Here is a 21,141-nt window from a genome sequence, read left to right on the forward strand (position 1 = left end):
GGGCAACAGGCAATGGGGACAGCCTAGCCAAATACAGGTGAAAGCGTTTTGGAAGCAATGGGTCCTCAAAGTCCTCCCGTGGCTAGATGAGGTTACCACACAGATTTCCTTTATTTAGCAACAACAGGCAGTGTTGATGACACAGGGATCCAATGGGGATGGCAGTACCTTGAGAAACAAGTCACAATTGTTACATTCTGTGTGTGTGTGTGTGTGTGTGTGTGTGTGTGTGTGTGTGTGTGTGTGTGTGTGTGTGTACACGCATGCCTGCATGTACTGGGACTGGGACTCGAACTCAGGGCCTGGGCACTGCCCCTTGCCTTTTTCACTTAAGACTGGGGCTCTACCACTTGAGCCACAGCTCCACTGGCTTTTTTTTTGGTCAGCTGTGGGGCTTGAACTCTGGACCTGGGCACTATCCCTCAGCTCTTCAGCTCAAGGTGAGAATTCTACCACTTAGCTACAGTGCTACTTCTGGTTTTCTGGTGGTTAATTGGAGATTAGTCTCACGGATTTTCCTACTCGGGCTGGCTTTGAACTGCAATCCTCAGATCTCAACTCCTGAGTAGCTAGGATTATAGGCCTGAGCCACCGCGCCTGGCCTCCACTGGGTTTTTGTTTGTTTGTTTGTTTGTTTGTTTACTGGTCAATTGGAGATAAGAGTGCCACAAGCTAGCTTTGAACTTTGATCATTAGCTCTCAGCCTCCTCAGTACCTAGGATTACAGGTATGAGCCACTGACGCCCAGCTAATTTGTGACTTATTTTAACTAGAGCCAGTATCTGTCACAATTGCTGCTGTTCTCGCTGCAAACCTTCCTGATCTGGTGTCACAGAGATGGAGATTGGATGTGTGAGGTCACCCAGATAGATTATTTTTCTGCTTTTTTTCTCCCACTTCTTACCTGAAATTTTGTCTGTTTCATACCCTATATAAGGACTTTAGGGGTTTCTTGAATCTTGCAAATATGTTTCTGTGGAGCTGTGTTACACTACACATTACTATTGAGAGAGTTTGCCAATCCACCAGTAATAAATAATGAATGCTCCCAATACATAGCAGCCTTTCAAAAGTAGTGAATGTGTCAGGACCAAGGTCAGAGATGATGAGTGGTTTTAGCACTGAGAACTGGACAGTAGGAACAGTGTGGTGGCTCACTCCTGTAATACCACTTGCTTGGGAGGCAGAGATTGGGATCACTGAGGTTTGAGGTCACACAGGAAAAATATTAATCTAAAAAAATAACTAAAGCAAAAAAGGGCGGTGGATGTGGTTTGAGTGCTTGAACTTCTGCCTAGTGAATCCTTGTGTTCACATCTTGGTACCATAATAACAAAAGGAATTGAGAAAGGAAACATTGTATAAGAGAAAGCAGAATTGCAGAGCTAAAGATGTAGGTAAGAGATAGACATCTGTGTCTCATGTCTATAATCCTAACTACTCAAGAGGCCAAGACCTAAGGATCCCAGTTTAAGACAAGCCTGGGCAGAAAAGTCCATGAGACTTTTAGAACCAGCAAAAAGCTGGAAGTAGAGCTGTAACTCAAGTGGTAGTGTACCATCCTTGAGTGAAAAAGTTAAGGGACAGCACTCCGGCTCTGAGATCAAGCCTAAGTAGCAGTACAGGAAAAAAAGATGTGGGTTAGATCCTAGAAAGTTCTAAGGATCATACTGTCAAAGGAATAGTTGACAGGATAGAAAGCAAGTGAGAAGAATCTAGGCTGAACGAGAGCCAGAAGGCTTTCCCTCAGCCCCAGTGGTGAGTGGGAAAGAGTTCGAATTACTTCAGATGCGTGTGACCAGTTGCTGGGCATTGCCCTCTGGGACAATCTTCTCTTTTGCTTCATGAGCTGAGCATGCAGCAAAAGCTGTCACCCCCACCTGCTGATTCTTGTCACTTCATACAAACTTGCCCCAGCACACCCTTCTAGCAATTCAACTGTGAAATCTAGGCAAGCTCACAGAAACAAAGAGAAGGGAAGACAGGGTTGAAGCCCAGGGAAGCTGGGACTCAAGATGCCAATTGCCCCTTCATAGCCATGGGGGAATCTGCTTGGCAGTTGAATCCTGCTTGGGAACTTGTTTTGGGAAACAGGCAACTTACTTTTGTTGCTCTCTGTAGTCCCATGGCTTATGGTATAGACCACTTCCCAGGCATTCATAAGGCAGATGTTTGTAAAAGATTGCTAGATAGAATTTACAAAATGTTAGAGGTCAAAGGTTACTACAGGACACTGGTTCAAGCCCAGCTGGGCACTGGTGGTTCACGCCTATAACCCTAGATATTCAGGAGACTGAGATCTGCGAATCACCACTCAAAACCAGGCCAGGCACTCTTATCTCCATTAAGCTAGCAAAAAGCCACATGTGGGCCTGGTTCAAGTGGTAGAGTGCCAGTCTTGAGCCAAAAAGCTAAGGAACAGTGGCCAGGCCCTGAGTTCAAGCCCTAGTATTGGTACACTGCCCCTTCTCAACACACATAGAGGCCCAGAGGGGCTAAAGCTTGTACCTAAATACACATAGCTGGCCCCAGGCTGAAACTTGAATCCACATTGCTCCTCTCCTTGTCCCCAGTATTCTCCTCACTCCATTGTGCTCTGTTTCCCAGCTTTACAAGACAATTGCCTCTTGCAGAATTTAGGGACTATTTTTTGAAAAGTGTAGGACTAAAGTTGTGACTAATTAGAACCGAGTGGGCCATCACCTTTAAGTCGCCAGCTAAAACCCACTGCTCCATGGCCTTAATGTGCCCAAGGCCTTTTGGGTGATCAACTCAAAAGAAAATTATCTCACCTCAGTTCTCTGTGTCTAGATCCCCACAAAATGGCAATGGTTTTACTTGGGGAAGAACAAGAGGACAAGATGAGATAAAAAAAAAAAAAAAAAGACGCGTGTTGAAAATGGATGAAAGGAGGGCCTTTCATTTTTCCCCCACTGCACACAATTGACCTGGGAACTCATGGCAGCAGGATATGAAGATCAATGGCGAAGATTTGTGTTTTAAAAGATTAGACATTTCCACATGCATATCATCAACAGGGAGATTGAATAGGATGAAAGTGGGGTGGATGAAAGTTCCCAAGCTTCAGTGCAGAAGTTGATCACCAACTGAGTGAGGTAAAAAGAAAAAAAAAAAAAAAGAGGTCTCTGCGACCATCTGAGGCTTCATAGGAAGGCACATTTGGGGTGTGCCAATTACCGCGACTGTCATGAAATGTTCCAAGCTGGTGGTGTCAAACAACAACCCTGCCTTCCTCTCATCCACCTCATGGGACAGGGATTTGGAGAGGGCACAGGAGGGCACTGATCTCTGTGCCCTGGTATCCAGGATCTTTGTTGGGAGGACTTATCCAATTGAGGTGAGTTGAGGAGGGGATTGAATGGATCAGAAACTCTGCTTGCCACCCATGTATGAGAAAGCCGCCTGCATGACCAGAAAGCTCACTCAGCCAGGACTGTCAGCTGGGTTCCAAGCAAGAGCATCGCAAGAAGACAGTGTTCCAGGCTAGGCAGAGTGATGCATGTCTTGGTTCCAGTTACTCTGGGGACAGGCACTCCCTGGCCAAAGTCTGAGATCCTATGTGAAAAAGAAACTATATCATCAAGCACTGTTGGCTCACACCTAATATTAACTACTCAGCAGGCTGAGATCTGAGAGCCAAGGTGTGATGTCAGCTTGGCAGACAAATCTATGAGACTCTTTTTTTTTTGGGGGGGGGGGGGGGCGGTCAGGTCATGGGGCCTGAACTCCGGGCCTGGGCACTGTCCCTCAGCTCTTCAACTCAAGGCTAGCGCTCTACCACTTGAGCCACAGTGCCACTTCCAGCTTTTTTCTGCTTATGTGGTGCTGAGGAATTGAACCCAGGGCCTCAGGCATGCAAGGCAAGCACTCTACCACTGAGCCACCTACCCAGCCCAAATCTGTGAGACTCATATTCAATGAAGCAGCAGCAAAAAGACAGAAGTTATAACTCAAGTGGTAGTATGTCAGCCCTAAGCAAAAAAGCTGAATGAAAGCACAAGACCCTGAGTTCAAGCCCTAATTCTGGCACAGGTGGCCCACACACATGTGTGTGCACGCATGCACACTTATACACACACAATTTAAAAAATGAAAGAAAGAAATGAAAGCAAAAAGAGCTGGAAGTATGGCTCAAGTGGTAGAGTACTTGCTTAGTAAGCATGAGGTGCTGACCTTAAAGAAGTAGAGGAAATAGTGGCTTATGTCTGTAATCCTAGCTACTCCAGAAGCTGAGATCTGAAGATCATGGTTCAAAGCCAGCTGGTGCAGGAAAGTCTGTGAGACTCTTATCACCAATTAGCTATTCAGCAAAAAGCCAGAAGGGACGTTGTGGTTGGAGTGGTATAGTGCTAGCCTTGAGTAAAAGAAGCCCCGGACAGCATGTAGGCCCAGAGTTCAAGCTCCAGGACCAGCAAAAATAGAAAAGAAGAGGAGATGGAAATGGGTGGGATAGGAGGCAGCAGCAGCATTGGCTACTGTGATCGAAGAGAACCAGGTCGAAGCCCCAGGGTGAGTCTATGACCTTCTCATGTAGTCCTACTGCATTGCTTCCAGCATATTCTGGTACTCAAAACTATCACAAGCTCATTAGGATTCAAGAGAAAAGGATCTAGGGACTCGGGGCCTCCCTCCTCTATGGGGTGCTTTCAGAAGAATAATCCCAATACTGTAACATAAATCAAGGTAGTCACATTGTCCCCCTTTTTTAATCCTGCCGTATGAGCCTTTCATGAGTGATTATAGTTAAAATCTTCATTCAATTTCTGTTCTCAATAACTGAAATCTCTATACAGCTGACTAGTTGCTTGCTCCATCCCCTGTGCTAAAGGAGTACCAAACATACCAATAAAATTCAACCAATAAACGTTGGTGGAAAAAGTAGATGAATAAAAATTCTGTTACTAGAGGAAGGGCAGTGGAAAGTACAGGCGGTAACACATAACTCAGCTTGACAGAAGTGACATTTAAATGAGTCTTAATGATTTTAAAGGATGAATAAGTTTTTCTGCCTAAAAAAAAAAGAGAGAGGGAGAAAAAAAAAGGAGAATAAATTTCTGTCCTTAAATTTCCTCCAGAGAGTTCCGTTAGCTAAGCAAGCACAGTCCCATTTCTAGTATACAGTCTGGGCATAGAAGTTAGAAGGCTTTAGGTTGCAAGTGACAGAAATTACTGATTTTGTTGGCTTGAAAGGGAAACAATAGATTGTAGCATATGACACGAATCTGGAGGCGGTCAGCCTTGTAGTCATTCTTCAGTGTGCCAGCTTAGCTCTCCTGTCACAGGTTCCATTGGAGCAGGTATCTCATGAAAATAAAACAAAACTCATTGAGAGGATTATTTCCTGTTTTGAGTAAAACTTTTCCCATAAGCCTCTTGATAGACTTGCTTCATATTCATCCTCTTCCTCCTGAGCCAGAATTGTGTCTCATACTCATGTGTACATCAAGGCTGCCAAGAAGGCGAGCACATGATCAGTTGGACCAGGCATGTGTTACTTCTGGGACCTTAAACCAGAGCTCCTGCCTTCCCTGAAGATCATGACTATGCAGAAATCTAAAGGTATCTAAAAGTCAACTTGTGTTCTTTCAGGAAGGAGAAATAAAAGGAGACTCAAGTAGTCATCAATGGCATTTGTGACACCAAGCCTGAAGATGTTTAGGGATTTCTCTTGGTTAGTGTGTTTGCCCCTCCCAAATTCATGTCTAATTGTTTGATTAAGAGATGAGACTTTGAAGAGGTGTTTAGGCTATAAGAGCTGAGCTTGTGCTATCTATTTTTCCTTTCTCTCTCTCTCTCTCTCTCTCTCCCTCTCTCTCTCTCTCTCTCTCTCTCTCGTTTTTCTGCCTCTGTCATGAGATGAAGCAGCAAGAAAGTTCTCATCAGAAGATAACTTGACATTGACTTTCCAGCCTTGTTAACAAATTGTAACAAATGTCTGTCTTTCTTTCTTTCTTTCTTTCTTTCTAAATTACTCAGTTTGGGATTGTAGTTGTAGCTCAATGGCAGAGCATTTTTCTGACATGTATAAGGCCCTAGGCTTGGTCCCCAGTACCTCAAAAAAAAAGGTGGTTCTTAGTAGTACATATTTTTCTTCTTGAAATGCCTAGAATGGTTTCTACTTTTTTTATATAGCAATATAAAACTAAGGTAGCCATGCTGCTTTGTGGATAAATATTACCAAACCCTTCTGTTTATTTTCTTGTGCCGTGCTCATCTTCTTTGTCCTCTGCATTATCAGTCAGTTCAATAAATCAAACACAGTATTAGTAAAGGGGTGTTATGTGTAGGATATATGCATGAATATAATTAACAAAAAATACTTTGCTTAGATATGAGTGCATTTTCAGGTAAATGCTCTTTTCCAACACTTCTATTACTGTGATTGCCTAGCAATCCTAAGGTGTCTGTCATTGGAGCCATGCTTTCTCCTGGTTGTACCCTACCCCCTTGCATGGGCTACTTCCTCTGTCTATGAAGTCTTTACTTTGTAGTACACATTGAGGAGAGACTCTCCTGACTTCCATTCTATCTTTCTTTTAGCAATCTAGTTGAATTGATTGGAAATCTCAAAATTATGCTTTCCAGACTCCCTTGCAGCTAGGTTGTGCAGCTGTCCATACTCTGTCAATCAGGTGCTTTCACATGAGATTTGGCAGGCAGATGCAAAGCAGAAGCCACCCTTATTATTCATCTGATGTTTCTGATATTGTTGTGGTTGTTGTTGCTGCTGACAAGCCAGGCTAGAAAATAAATGTTAAAGATAGTTCATGCTGCTGGACTTGGTGTCTCTTCTAGATGTGGAGCCATCTACTCTGTTGGTGTGGAAGGCAGTTGTGGCAGCAATGCCATTATCATGATTTTTGTATCATGTCAACTGCAGTGGACCCTTGAACTTCCTGTAAAGTCCCTGCTTGATTCTTAGTACTAAACCTTTCTCTCTTTGAAACACTAAATCTTCTCTTCCCTATTCTAAGCCTCAGTGGATCACCCAACTCATACCCAGCCTTTCAGGACAGCCTGGATCTTTCCTGGGCCACCAGATTGGGTTAAATGCACTTCTCTGGTGTTCTGATGCCCTGCTCTGTCACCTATGCCGTCCCCTTCTGGGCCTCTGGCACCAGTTCATAGCAGGTGCAGAGTCAATGTTTTTGCTTTTGTTTTGAACTACTGTTGATGGGGCCTTGTGGTCAAGTCTATGTTTAATGAACTAAAGTTCTCCTTTATCAAGAACCACAAGGATCTGGTTGGGGTTGATGGCACATGTCTATAATCTCAAGTACTTGGGAGGCAAAGACAGGATGATTGCTGGCCCAGGCAAAAGTGAGAGACTTTATGGGGGGGGGAACAAGCTAAAAGCAAGGACAGGGGGCATGGCTCAAGTGGTAGAGTACTTGCCTCACAAGGATGAGGCTCTGAGTAGAATCCCCAGTCTTGCCAAGAAAAACAAACAAACAAAAAAATCAGACAATAACCACCACCACAGAACCCTCTAGAAGATTCTAAAATGTAGTCCACAGAGCCTCCCTTTGCATGCCTAGTCTAGAAAAGTCAAAGAACAGTTGTACTGCATTTATAGTGGATTCTACATGAACTCAGAGCCTTCAGATTTCCCACACTTTCACCTTTACATACAAGAGACCATACCAGAGCTGAAAATGCTAACCAATCTCCAGACCAGAATGGCAACAAATGAAAGAAATTGATTTTCTCAAAATTTATCAGTTAATGCTTCTTGGAATCCAGTACTTGAATGGTTGCTGGTAGGCCCACAGCAAAGCCCACAATTGATGTAGGCTTTGCAGTGAGGGAAACCTAAGTTACTCAGCTTGCCTGAATCACAGCTTCTTCATCTATATACAAAATGCTTAGCACAGTCAGGATATAGAAAGGGCTCCATATCTCACCCAGGGCAGGTATTGTGGTTAACATCACTGCCAATGCATTTTACTATAATTCTGTTGCTTTACAGAATTTTCCCTTCAGCCTAAACAAACTCTAAACAAACTCAGATGTAATTAGGCTAGAATGCACTTCCCCATTCCTTCTCTTGAGGTGTTCCACTTTAATCCTTTTTTTTTTTTTTTAGCAGAAAATCCAGTGAGGTTCAAGTTTGGGGCTGTACTAAATGGGCACCCAACTGTCTTTTTCAGTGGTTCTTAGCTCTAGATGAAAATTAAAATCATCTGCAGAGTTGAAAACAAAACAGCAACAAAACAAATAAGCAAATAAAAGAAACCTTGAAACAATACGTAGGCCCCTCAACCATAAATCCCAATTTAATAGGAGCCAACACTCTCTTGTTCTTAAAGCTCCCCAGGTGATTATAAAGTGCGACTGAGAGCCCCATTGATCAAGATAGGAAAGATTAGTTCTCCACTACCTTGGGGAGCAAAAGAAAGCTGCTTTTACTTTGCTATAATCTCTTACCATCATGTAAGAGGGAAGAGGACTGAAGATTATCATGGAATTATTTTCCACTTATAATGTAAAAAAAAGACATTCTCATGATCAACCTGGAAAAGTGGCTCATGGTGTTAATTCTCTGGCTAGTGTCTTATTTTGTCAATGAAGGTTCAGATCTGATGGAACGAATGCAGAGAGATGCTGTAGGATAGATGAGGAGCTGGAGTTCAGGCCGGCTGGTGGAGCTCTGTTTGGTGCCTGCACATGTGTGACTGCTGATGTCAAGGGGTGTGCACCTGAGAAGCAAAATTTCTCCTGGGCCGGTAAAATGATCCATGCTTTGGCATTCAATTTAGTACTATGTGGCAAAATAGCTTATGAGAGCTGGGAGTGTGCAGAGAAATAAAGCACCTCTGAAAAAAAGAGTTCTTCATTTCTTTCCATTGTCAAAGTAATGTGCAAAAGAAAACTGGGGAAATAGGAAAATAGAACAAACCCTACAAGAAAGTACTAATAGCTGAGCTCTGGGCAGATTCCTCAGGTGCTAGACATGGTTTGAATGCTTTTCTATAGAAGTTAATTTACTTCTGACACTAGTTCTGTGAGGTAGATAATGACTTCTAGTTCCCTTTTACAGACAAGAAGTTGTTGGATGATGTGCCTTAAGGTATACAGGTAAAAGTCAAAGTCAAACTCAGATGACCGCTCTATTTTACGTAGTATAGTCAACTTCAGAAATACAGTTCATATGGTATACTACATTCAACAACTCAATGCCAGTTGTGAAGTTGAAGAAAGTTAACCTCTGCTGTTGATTACGCACTCAAGTATTTCACAAATGATTATTGAAGGTGACTGTCTTTCATGTACCATTCCAAGCTCAAACATCAATCTGTTAAATAGCGTACAAATGCTGCCTTTTCATCCATTTCTATAGCATTGAGAACAATGTATGTATAAACAACATAAATCTAGTAAGAATAAAAATGCTGAGGAGGAAGGTGTAGCTCAAATGGCAGAGCACAAGCATAATGAGCAAGCTGAGTGAGTGCAAGGGCCTTAGATCAAAACTCAGTGCTGTGAGTGGGGGAAGGAGAGAGAGAGAGAGAGAAGAAAAACACTGTAATTATTCCCCAATGAGAAAAATCCAAAACCAGTATTTTGAAACTTATTGAATGTCGCTTTTCAAATAGAACATTTAGCATTATCCTCTAGACTTTCAATGATTAAACATACCAGAATAATAATGTAAATTTAATTTTGAGTTTGACCTTGTAGAAATAGTATAGCATTAGTGTCTTCAAGGCAGAAATTCCATGTTTTTTGACTAGCTTAGTGGCTGGATCAGTGTAAGACTAGGCGAGTGAATTAACCCAGGAAGATGTTTGCTGATATTTTAAGAGCTTAAAACTTGTACCTGGGGTATTGCTCATGGTTAAGAGTGTTTGCCTAGGATGTACAAGGCTCTGGGTTCGATCCCTGGCATCATCACATACGCACACAGAACAGTTGTATCTTTAAAACATTTAGTGTTTTCTACTTTGCTGAATAATGACTCAACACTCAGGATACATTTTGACTTTGAGGTTTAAACTATTCCAGTCAGAATGGCTATCGTCAAGAACACAAACAACAACAAATGCTGGTGAGGATGCACTGTTGGTGGGAATGTAAACTAGTGCAATCACTAAAAATAGAAGTACCACATGATCCAGAGATACCATGGTGGGCATATACCCAAAGGAATGTAAGGCAGGGTACAATAGAGGCACTCAAATGCTCATGTTCACCGTAGCACTATTCACAATCATCACGCTATGAAAACAGCCCAGAGATTGATTGGGAAAAAAATGGGGTATACATACACAATGGATTCTTGTTCTTCCATAAAGAAAAGTGAAAATATGGGGTTTTTCTTACAGATAAATGGATCATGTTAAGCAAAATATACCAGTGTGAGAAGAACAAGGACCAAATATTTTCTCACATGGAAGCTAGACCTAAAAATAAGCATATACATAAATACACACAGGATCATAAATACATATATAGAGAAAACAAGCTTGTAATTGTGACTTTGAGGACACCAGAGGGAACAGGGAAAAGAAGAGAGAGACTATTAAAAATGCATTGCGTATGTATCATAATAATATCCGGAAACCCATTGAAAACTTCAATAATAGGAGACTGAAGAAAGGGATAGAGATAATAATTGATAGTTGTGTGAAATACTACAGTGAAACGTCTTTGATTGTTTGTTTTTTTTTGGGGGGGGGGTCCGGTTGTGGGGCCTGAACTCTGGGCCTAGGCACTGTCCCTCAACTCTTCAGCTCAAGGCTAATGCTCTACCACTTGCCTTAACAAGAGAAAGAAAAATTCTGCTGCAAAAATTTTTCCTCCTGTTATCTGAAAACATAATGAGTGTGCATATATTAAATATGCTCTTACCAGTGTCCAGGTCATGTTTACCAGCTGGAATTCTCTTCCTTAATGTGTAGGTATTTTGCACTGTGATATTTAATCAAGACATTAATATGAGTAGATGGTTGATTTAAGACAAATTTGAGATTCACTAAAATTAGTTATTATATGTTTGTCCTTCTGTGGCTGTGGAAGCTTCATATTTTCCTTGGACATCTTTAGATGTCTTAGCTCATGAAGTACAACTTCGATGCTATATGAATTTTGCAACTTTGCTAACACTGGTATGCTCCATGCATCCACCTTTCCACTGGAATTGTTTATTCCATTCATATGAATTTTTGTTACAAATCTAACTGATGAGGAGCTTCTGGATATTTAGGCCCACATTCTACTTTTAGGCTATGTGTTCTGCTTTCATAATTTGTCTTTGGTGGCCCAATAATCATGCCTGTCTACCTTGTAAGTGTCATATCTTCATTCTCGTCAAGGCCCCAGCTAACTGCACCTTTGCATGTTCCTTTTTGTCCTTCTTCAAGTTCTTCCAATAAGAGAAAATTACAAGGAAGTTTAACTCCTGTGGAGACCACCATCTTCCCTGCAGCCCAATACAGCTGCCTTAAACTACATTCATGATTGATTGATTGATTGATTCACATTTTGGTGGTACTGAGATACTCATGTTTGTTTGGATGGCACTACCACTTGAACCATATTTCCAGTTAAAACCACCTTTAAATTGAAGTAATATGTGGGAAAAAAGCAGGAATGAAAGTCAAGTCTATTTTGACAATATTTTGCTCTTTCTTTTTCTTCCTTCTTTCCTTGCCTTTCTTTCCATCCTTTTTTCATTTTGTCTTCCTCTCTATTTTTCTCTCTCTTTCTTTGATACTGTCTCACTAGGTAGATCTAGCTGGCCTCAAACTTGAGGTCTTCCTGCCTCCCTTTCTCAGTGTGGGATTGCAAGCATGAATCACTATACTCAACTAACCGTATTTTCTTCTATTGTTACTGTTATTATCTCCAGGCAAAAAGTAAGCATTTGGCTAATGATTAAGAAGAGACAGGTCTGCAACCATTAGATAACAGAGTTAGAGTCAGAACCAAGTGAAAGAACATAAGTATTCTGGCTAAATTCCAGTGCGCGTTGTTAACATTCTCCAAGTTCAAATAATTTTTATTATTAGCCAACACTTGTCCTCCCCAATTCCACCGCTGCACAAGGGCACAGACGGAGACAGTCCTTGCTGGCATGTTCACAGGCTGTGCATACTTTCCATCGAGGGTTCCCTTTCTTTCAGATGGCAGAGTCATCGTCTTTCAACTCTCACTACTTGTAAGGTGGGGATGGGGTTTGCAGACATAAAGTGCCAAGTAATTCATTCTAAGTAAGGAGATAAAACATGAACACCTGTAGGATTCCAGAGACTGAAAGATGCAGTGTACATTTTCCCATATTTATTCAGAGTTACAATGTCTGTGGAGCGATTAGTGATGAGGCTGAGCTTATAACAGAAGAGGGAGATGGCTCTTCTGCAGTTTAGTCTCCCAGCCTTTACAAATGGGACAGAAAAGATCGGCAACAATTCGCAGCCTATCTGAGCCACCGAGAGCAGTCCTGAGTCCTTCAAGTGTCCCCCAGGCCCTCTGCCTGTTTCGCTATTTTTTCCCCCTCCAGCGAGAGAAAAGGTTGGGGGAGAGGGGTACTATGTAAACTCTCTTCCTAGGCGTGTGAATGAATTTCAAGTATGCGAAACACCTCAGTCTTCCAACCTAATTAGAACGCGTTGGACATTTAAAACTTGCAGCCTAACAACCCATCTGGAGAGCGCCCCTGCGCGTCCCGGGGGTCGTGGTGCCCCGCAGGTCTTCCCCGGCCCGGGGCTTCCTCCGAGCCCCCAGCCTGCACCCCCCGCCCCCCAGGAAGCTCCCGGGCGCAGCTTAGTGGTGAGCAGCCCCGGGGGTCCGGCTCCCTGCCCAGTACAGAACCCAGAGTTTGCGACTTTATCATCACAAACCTCGACTGAAAAGGACTGACATCTTCCCAGATCAGAAAAGGGCTTTCTGGTCCCAACAGTAAGATGTTTCTAGGCGATGTATAAGATCAAAGCTGGAAAACAGCCAGGGCGTGGGGAGCGGGATGGGGAAGATGATGGTGCGTGCCACTGCCCAGCTCCCTGGGTTCCAGCATAGGGCGGTGCACGAGATGGCCAGGTGCTCGCTTTAGCTTTAGCTCAGTTGCCCGGGTCACCGTGCCAAGCCGGTAAAGAGCTCTCGCACCCTAGAACTGCCAGGATTCCAAGTCTATAGGAAGAGGCAAACGAACAACGCGGGAGGGGCTCCTTAAGCGTTGGGTTTTCTTTCACCCAACCCACGACAGCGCAGACTAGAGACAGGTGTCACAGCGAACAGTACTTCTTGAGGTAGTTCTTCCACACAAGCGCCGGGCTCTGCAAAGAAGCCGAGCTCGCGGAGAGGAGAGACCTGGAGCAGAGCTCCAGAAGCTTGACCTTCACGGGCGCGGGAGTCCGCTCGGTGCGGCGGGCGCCCGCGGAGAACTCCGGAGGGACTTCTTGCTCGGGTTTCCCGCCCGGGTTCTCAAGGCAGAGGTGATTAGCATTCTCCCCGCCCCCATCATTTCCAGGCCCACTATTGGCCAACACTCTACCGTTGCCCGCCCCGGGCGGGGCCACAGGGCGCGAAGGGGCGGGGGGCTGGAGGAGCCCGCGGGGCAGTGGGCGGGGACCCAAGGAGAGCTTGGTGGGGCGGCCCGCAACAGGAGCCCGGGCCCGAGGGGGGCGGGCCGGGGGCGGGGCCTCCCGGCGGGCATTAGAGGCAGGTGACCCGGGCGCGGCGGGAGAGGGCAGTCAGCCTGCGGCCGAGACTCAGCCGCTGCCGCCCGCTGCTCCGTGCCCCAAGGAGGTGGGCGAGAGGGTGCGCCAGCGCGGGGCGGGGGGAGGAGCCGAGCCGGGTGCGTCCGGAGAGCGCCGCCACCGCCCCCCGGAGTCCGCCGGAGCGCGGAGCCCCCTGCAGGGGAGCGGGCGAGCGGCGGGCGGGACGCGGCGGCGGGCGCTCACCATGCAGTCCCGGCCGGGCCAGCGCCGGCGGCTCGCGGTGCTGTAAGGCAGCGGGGTCCCCGGGCCGCCGCGCCTCGCCTTTCTCCCGCCCAGGTACTGCCAAGGCGCGCTCGCTCTTCGTTCTGCTCCCGGTCCCGGGTGGAACGCCCGGCCTGCCCCTGCCCCGCTCCGCCCGGATCATGCGGGGCGATCCGGAGGAAGAGAAGGCGAGTGACCGGCCTACGCCGATCGCATTCCGGGGGCGCCCTGCTCCCTGAGACGCCCCCACCTGCTGCCATGTGTCGCCGCCACCCGTACCCGGCCTTGTGCTAAACTTTCCCAGCGCCGGCCCGACTCGGAGTGGCGTTTCGGAGCCGGGTGGCTCGGAGGACGGACGATCCAGGTTGGCTGCGGACCTCTGTCCCCCAGCGGGACCCGCAGAGGTGAGAGCCCGCGCCCGCCCGCTTCCTCGGCCCCTTTCCTGGGGCAGAGCGCCCAGTCCGGAGACGCAGCCCCGAGGGCCTGTCCTGGGAAGGAGGGTGTGGGGAGTCAGAAGTCCGGGTCCCGCGGGGAAAGGGGAGGAGAAGAGAGAGGTTCCCTGAGAGATTGGAAACTCCTGGCGGGGACCAGGCTGTTGACTCTCCCCTCTGCGAGGGGTGGTTGTGATTTGTCTCCCCGATTTTGTCTTGTTAAAAAGACTCCTTTGCTCGGGATCGGAGCCCTCGCCAGTCTCTTCTCCCCCCCCCGGAGGACCCGAGTGGAGACAGCGCCTTCCCGAAAGCAGTTTTAGCGCTGGACGGATTTCTTTAAGAGAAAAAGAAACCAACAGGTTGCCAGCCCCGGCGTCGACATCCAAGTGTGCGGAGAGGACAGCCCGGGTCCCGGATTCCTCGGCCTGTGTCGGCCCCTCGCGGGCTGCTCGAGACGAGGGGAGGGAGGGGGGCGATGGCTCGGCCTGACCCGTGCGCGCCGCCTTCGCTGCTGCTGCTGCTCCTGACACAGCTGGCGGGTCGGGCGGCGGCCGCCTCCAAGGCCCCTGTGTGCCAGGAAATCACGGTGCCCATGTGCCGGGGCATTGGCTACAACCTGACGCACATGCCCAACCAGTTCAACCACGACACGCAGGACGAAGCCGGCCTGGAAGTGCACCAGTTCTGGCCGCTGGTGGAGATCCATTGCTCGCCCGACCTGCGCTTCTTCCTGTGCTCCATGTACACGCCCATCTGCCTCCCGGACTACCACAAGCCGCTGCCGCCCTGCCGCTCGGTGTGCGAGCGCGCCAAGGCCGGCTGCTCGCCGCTCATGCGCCAGTACGGCTTCGCCTGGCCCGAGCGCATGAGCTGTGACCGCCTCCCCGTGCTGGGCCGCGACGCCGAGGTCCTGTGCATGGATTACAACCGCAGCGAGGCCACCACGGCGCCCCCCAGGTCCTTCCCGGCCAAGCCCACCCTCCCGGGCGCCCCAGGCGCCCCATCCTCCGGGGGCGAGTGCGCCAGCGGAGGCCCCTCGGTGTGCACGTGCCGGGAGCCCTTCGTGCCCATCCTGAAGGAGTCGCACCCGCTCTACAACAAGGTGTGGACGGGCCAGGTGCCCAACTGCGCGGTGCCCTGCTACCAGCCGTCCTTCAGCCCGGACGAGCGCACGTTCGCCACCTTCTGGATCGGCCTGTGGTCCGTTCTGTGCTTCATCTCCACCGCCACCACGGTGGCCACCTTCCTCATCGACATGGAACGCTTCCGCTACCCCGAGCGCCCCATCATCTTCCTGTCGGCCTGCTACCTGTGCGTGTCCCTGGGGTTCCTCGTGCGCCTGGTCGTGGGCCACGCCAGCGTCGCCTGCAGCCGGGAGCACAGCCACATCCACTACGAGACCACGGGCCCGGCGCTGTGCACCGTCGTCTTCCTGCTGGTGTACTTCTTCGGCATGGCCAGCTCCATCTGGTGGGTCATCCTGTCGCTCACCTGGTTCTTGGCGGCCGGCATGAAATGGGGCAACGAGGCCATCGCGGGCTACGCGCAGTACTTCCACCTGGCCGCCTGGCTCATCCCCAGCGTCAAGTCCATCACGGCGCTGGCTCTGAGCTCCGTGGACGGGGACCCGGTGGCCGGCATCTGCTACGTGGGCAACCAGAACCTGAACTCGCTGCGTGGCTTCGTGCTGGGCCCACTGGTGCTCTACCTGCTGGTGGGCACGCTCTTCCTCTTGGCGGGCTTCGTGTCTCTCTTCCGCATCCGTAGCGTCATCAAGCAGGGTGGCACGAAGACGGACAAGCTGGAGAAGCTCATGATCCGCATCGGCATCTTCACGCTGCTCTACACGGTGCCCGCCAGCATCGTGGTGGCCTGTTACCTGTACGAACAGCACTACCGGGAGAGCTGGGAGGCGGCCCTCACCTGCGCGTGCCCGGGCTCCGACGCGGGCCAACCGCGCGCCAAACCCGAGTACTGGGTGCTCATGCTCAAGTACTTCATGTGCCTGGTCGTGGGCATCACGTCGGGCGTCTGGATCTGGTCTGGCAAGACCGTGGAGTCTTGGCGGCGCTTTACCAGCCGCTGCTGCTGCCGCCCGCGGCGGGGCCACAAGAGCGGTGGCGCCATGGCCTCCGGGGACTACGCGGAGGCCAGCGCCGCGCTCACTGGCAGGACCGGGCCGCCGGGCCCCGCCGCCGCGTACCACAAGCAGGTGTCCCTGTCGCACGTCTAGGAGGAGAAGGAGGAGGAGGCCGAGGCGGAGGCCCGGCCCCGCCCCTGCACCCGTGCTGGAAGTGGAGGGGGGGTTGTTTTGTTGGGTAGCTTGGCGAAGGTCAGTTCCGTTTACCTTCTTGGTGCTGATGCCCCCTCCTGGGGGGGGAGAGAGGGAGAGAGAGAGAAAGAGAGAGAGAGAGAGAGAGAGGGAGAGGAAGTGGAGGGGGAGGAGCAGGGGGAGGGGGAAGGGGACGGTTTCCAGGGTGGACCTGACCCGGTTCTTCTCAAAGGGGCTCAGCTCAGTCTTGTGTGTTCTAGTTTGCGTTCCTTTGCTACCTTCTTTAGAGGAACTCTGGTTTTAATTTATATGTATTTTAATTTTTTTTTTTGGAAAAAAAAACTCTGTTGCATTTTTGGCAACAAAATTTACCTTTGCTTTGGGGGCTTTACCAAATCCTCAAGTTGGCATTGCGATGAGGTTACACTTGGTTCAGGTTTCTTTGAACTGCATGATCTAAATTGGGAAAATCTATTTCCTATACATGTGTCTTTTTTAAAAAAAATGTGAACAGAGTTTGGGCTGCTGTGAGTGAGACGGTGTGGAGTGTGTTTTTCAATTTTTTTTTTCCTACCCCTGTTTAAAACTGTCCAATTTCCTTTATGGCAGCTTCCTGTTCCGGGTATCACCCCTTACCCTCCCGTGGTTAAGGCCTCCCCAAGAGACAAGCTAAAGGAGCTCTCTGATTTTATGTGCTTCCTTTACTTGGTTGGGTAAGCCTAGATTCTAGTCCATAGTATGTTAATCATTCGCATTCCTAACGGAGGTAGAATATAGGAGGCATCTAGGGTGTGGGGCATAAACATTTCTCATAGTGAGAAACTTAAGTGATCATAATTGGTTGATCTGAAGTATAGACGACCGAGATGGTGAGCTTTGTGCTGGAGAGGGGTGGGAGGCTTTTAATAAGTTCCAGTCATCCCTTATTAATTAAATTTTTTTTTAAGAACCTGTGCTACAGTTTTCTTGACCATAAACCCAGTTACTTCTCTGGAAGGATTTAGAGTACCTCACCGAAGGTGGGCTTCCTTTTCAAGGGACTCAAAAGTAGAAGCTCCCAGCAATTAAAGAAAATTTCCACCACTTCTCTTATCTGCCCCCACACCCCACCTCCTTTATCATGTTAAACAGTCCTTTTGCTTTTCTTATTCCTCCTCTCCTGGAGAGCTGTGATTAGAAACCACACCCACCCTCGAATGAAGTGCTGGTACTGGGGGGAGGGCGCCTGGCTACCTGTGGCCAAACATTAGTCTCAAGGAGGGAAAACAAGTGTCCCTGACTCTGGGCTAATTTTTAGCCTGGTGGAAGCAGCACTACAGTTCTCTCAGCAAGACAAACAAGACCCATAACATGCTTCTGGAAATTCGCAAGGATGGATCAATGTAACACTATCCCAAGAGGAAAGCCTCCTTTTTTGTGCCCCTCCCCCCACAAGCACACACTGGGGACACACACACACACACTTTCACACACTTCTGTTTGCTTTCCTAATCTGTTTAAGCATTCACTTATGAAGAGTGAGGCCATTACTGAGAAGGGGGTGGCCTCCCATTGGCCAGCAAACACCAGTGGCCTGGACTGGGGACAAGATAGAGGAAGTTACAACAACCAACACAATGAACAATTATTTGGGAAAGCTTACTTAGGAAAAGAACTGGAATCTAAGCATTTCTGCTTCATTTGAATGGAAGTTGGAAAATTAAAATTTAAGTCTAGGTCAGTTTTATGTCACAGGTATTGAATAGACAAATGGGGACTTTAAATACTTAGCTGGTGGAGAAACACTTAGATCTATAGTTTTTTAAAGTCACTCAATGGCTGTCCACATTTATAATAAGGGTAATGCACTGCCCTTACATACTTAACTGAACCCAAATTAAAATGTCAGTAGCTTTGACAAAACTCAGCACATATAGCTAAAGAACTTTATTATACCTCTATTCATTCAGGTACCTTGCAGTAGAACCCCAGTCCGAGCACCAGTTTCTCTCCTGTTTTTTCAAATGAAGGAAGACCCTTTCTGATCACCTTGACCTCTTCCTTCATTTACTGTGTCTTCCCAGAATATATGGTGTCAATCATTTGCCTAATTTGGGTTCTCCTCTCTTTCTGGAGGAATCCAGGCATGTTGTACAGTACAGTTGAGACACGTAGGGTAAAGGAGATAAAAAGTCTTTCCTCCTTTCAAATTATTTTCTTTTTCATTTTAGCAACATGCCACATTGAAGTAAGAATGATTCGCTTACTGTACAGCAGTTATAACAAAGACACTAAGTCAAGGGGAGACAATGTAGGAAATAGTTGGCACTTGATTTTGTGTCTGTTCTTATCCCTGCTCCTCGCCGCCCCCCCCATTCCCTACAAGAGTTGACGGTAAAAGCCACCTGCTTCCTTAACTTGTACCGTTTCCTCCCCTCCCTTTCCCAAGAGAGAGACACTGAATCTCTTCATAGCCACATCCTATTTTTACTTCTTTTCCTCAGCTTTATGTTTTTGGTATGAAAACCCTCCATATTCGTGAAAAAAATAAAGGCTTGTGCAGTAGTTCAGCAACCTCTTCATAACCCCCACGTTTTCCCCAAAGTTGGGGGGGGGGTGGTACCCAATTTTATCCCAGATATACAATTTTTGGGCTGTCCTCCTCCCCCCACTGTTGACTTTAATCAGAATCTCACTTCCTGGGTTAGGGAATAAGCTAGAAGACTGTAAAGGAACCAATGGGATCTCAGTGAATCAGCCAGATTGTAGGAAGTTTTTAAAGTTCATATTCTTTTCCCTCCTCACATTTGAAGTTGTCTAAATTGGCTGGAAACTATTTTTCTTGGTGCCTTATTGGTTTATTCTTACAAACCTTTGTCATATTTTCCAAGACTTTTGCCAGTGACCAGGCCCTTATGTGTATGTGTTGTGTGTCATTGTGCGCATGTACCAGCTTAAATAATGTGCCGACAGCACTGTTGGAAAGTTGGTATTCATTAGGCTGTTCCCTCCTGGGCCAGGGCAACACTAATCTTGACATCGGCTGCCAGGAGAAAACCCATGGATCACACACAGAACCTTAATAACAGCATTTGTGACCTGTGCTCTCCAGTACAGAATGGGAACCCTAGAGCTAGGAAGCGCAGTTGTATATTTTAATGAACTGCTACCCCTGCTGAAGAAAGCTGCTTTCACTTTTGTGCTCCACAGAAAGACCCAGGGGGGGTAGGCGGGACAAAGCTTTGAATAAGTGCTTTCTAACACCAAATGTGGCAAGCAGGACAGAGCACATCACAAATCTAGGCAGGTGTGAGGTACGGTGGCTAAGAATTGCCTGCCCCCTCTGCATGCATGCCCTTTCTTGTCGCCAAAGTCCAATCAAGTAATCCTAGGGAAGAAATATGCCTGAGTTGGGAAGCATGGGTTTGAAAAAAAAAACAAAAAACCCCACCAAGGCATGAAAGAAGGGTATGCAGGATGTAAGTAACTAACCTGACTCAAAACTCTCAGAAGCTTCTAGCAGCTTGATGACAATTTCAGCATTTATTTCAGCCAGGATAATGTCTATCTGTGGTACATTCTTTTAGGACACTATCACAGCGTGTTGTTACAAATTGTATATATAGTATGTATGTTTTGTGGGTATGTATATACTTAATATATATTATATATATTATATATATGAGAGATTTAGTGACTTTTGATACGGGTTTGGTGCAGGTGAGTTCATACTGAGCCAAATGAGGCACATACCGAGTCAGTAGATGGAGCCCAGGGCATTTAGTACTTTTTCTGATTTCCATACATGTATAGTGCCTATTCTGTCCACGTAGTCACTGTCATGCCAAATCTAGAACTCACGAAGTCAAAGCCAGCAATATTTCCTTTGTAGACAATCAACTTGAATCTATAGATGATTACTGGAAAATGATTATTGTAATTCTGAGTTCATAACAATAACAAAAGGAAACCCAGAGCATCTTGATGAGAGCGTGTTCTGTTGCTGGAAGTCAGTGGAGCAGCAATTGTATGTGGTCATGTTAGTCTCAAGACACTCAACTTGCTGACCTTATTTCAGAAAAAAATTATTTGTATGTATTCTATTTGTGGGAAGGTAACATACTGGTTTGAGATTTTTATCAGATATGAAGATTAGTTATTTATGAAAAACAAAGAAATGTCTATTTTTGTTTCTTTGTTCCCAATTAATGTAGATAACTTTTTAAAAATGCATTAAAGCAATGATGAAGAAAATAAAAAGATGGTGTAGAAGTCTCTTTCTCCTTGCATCTATGGAGAAGCACACTGCTATATGGTTATGTGAATTCTAACATGGTAATGAAGGTTTTCAAATGTACAAGCAGCAACATTCTTTAGCAAAACCAAGCAAATTCAGTCACCCCAAACAAATAATGAAAACATGTTTTACTTGAATATATTTCCTGGGTTTCTCCTGCTGAGTCAAAGTGTCATTATTCACATGAAGAAGTGAAACAGATGGGGCCTGGTCATGTTGTAT

General features: G+C 46.9%; 1 protein-coding gene and 1 pseudogene across 1 annotated transcript; one reads left to right on the plus strand and one right to left on the minus strand.

Annotated features, from left to right (window-relative positions):
* Positions 1-10,933: 10,933 nt before the first annotated feature.
* Positions 10,934-11,438, minus strand: LOC122107579 (annotated as a pseudogene).
* A 3,321-nt stretch (positions 11,439-14,759) lies between these two features.
* Positions 14,760-16,675, plus strand: Fzd5 (frizzled class receptor 5). The gene has a single exon (XM_042679372.1). The coding sequence runs from the start codon at positions 14,847-14,849 to the stop codon at positions 16,602-16,604; it is 1,758 nt and encodes a 585-aa protein (XP_042535306.1). The 5' UTR covers positions 14,760-14,846; the 3' UTR covers positions 16,605-16,675.
* Positions 16,676-21,141: the final 4,466 nt, after the last annotated feature.

This window comes from Dipodomys spectabilis, unplaced genomic scaffold (genome assembly GCF_019054845.1).
Source record: "Dipodomys spectabilis isolate Male_0828 unplaced genomic scaffold, ASM1905484v1 ptg000051l, whole genome shotgun sequence".
Lineage (NCBI taxonomy): Eukaryota > Metazoa > Chordata > Mammalia > Rodentia > Heteromyidae > Dipodomys > Dipodomys spectabilis.

Bases quoted from the DNA above. Each gene is read 5' to 3' on its own strand.
- Fzd5 (XM_042679372.1), top strand. From the start codon at position 14,847: ATGGCTCGGCCTGACCCGTGCGCGCCGCCTTCGCTGCTGCTGCTGCTC.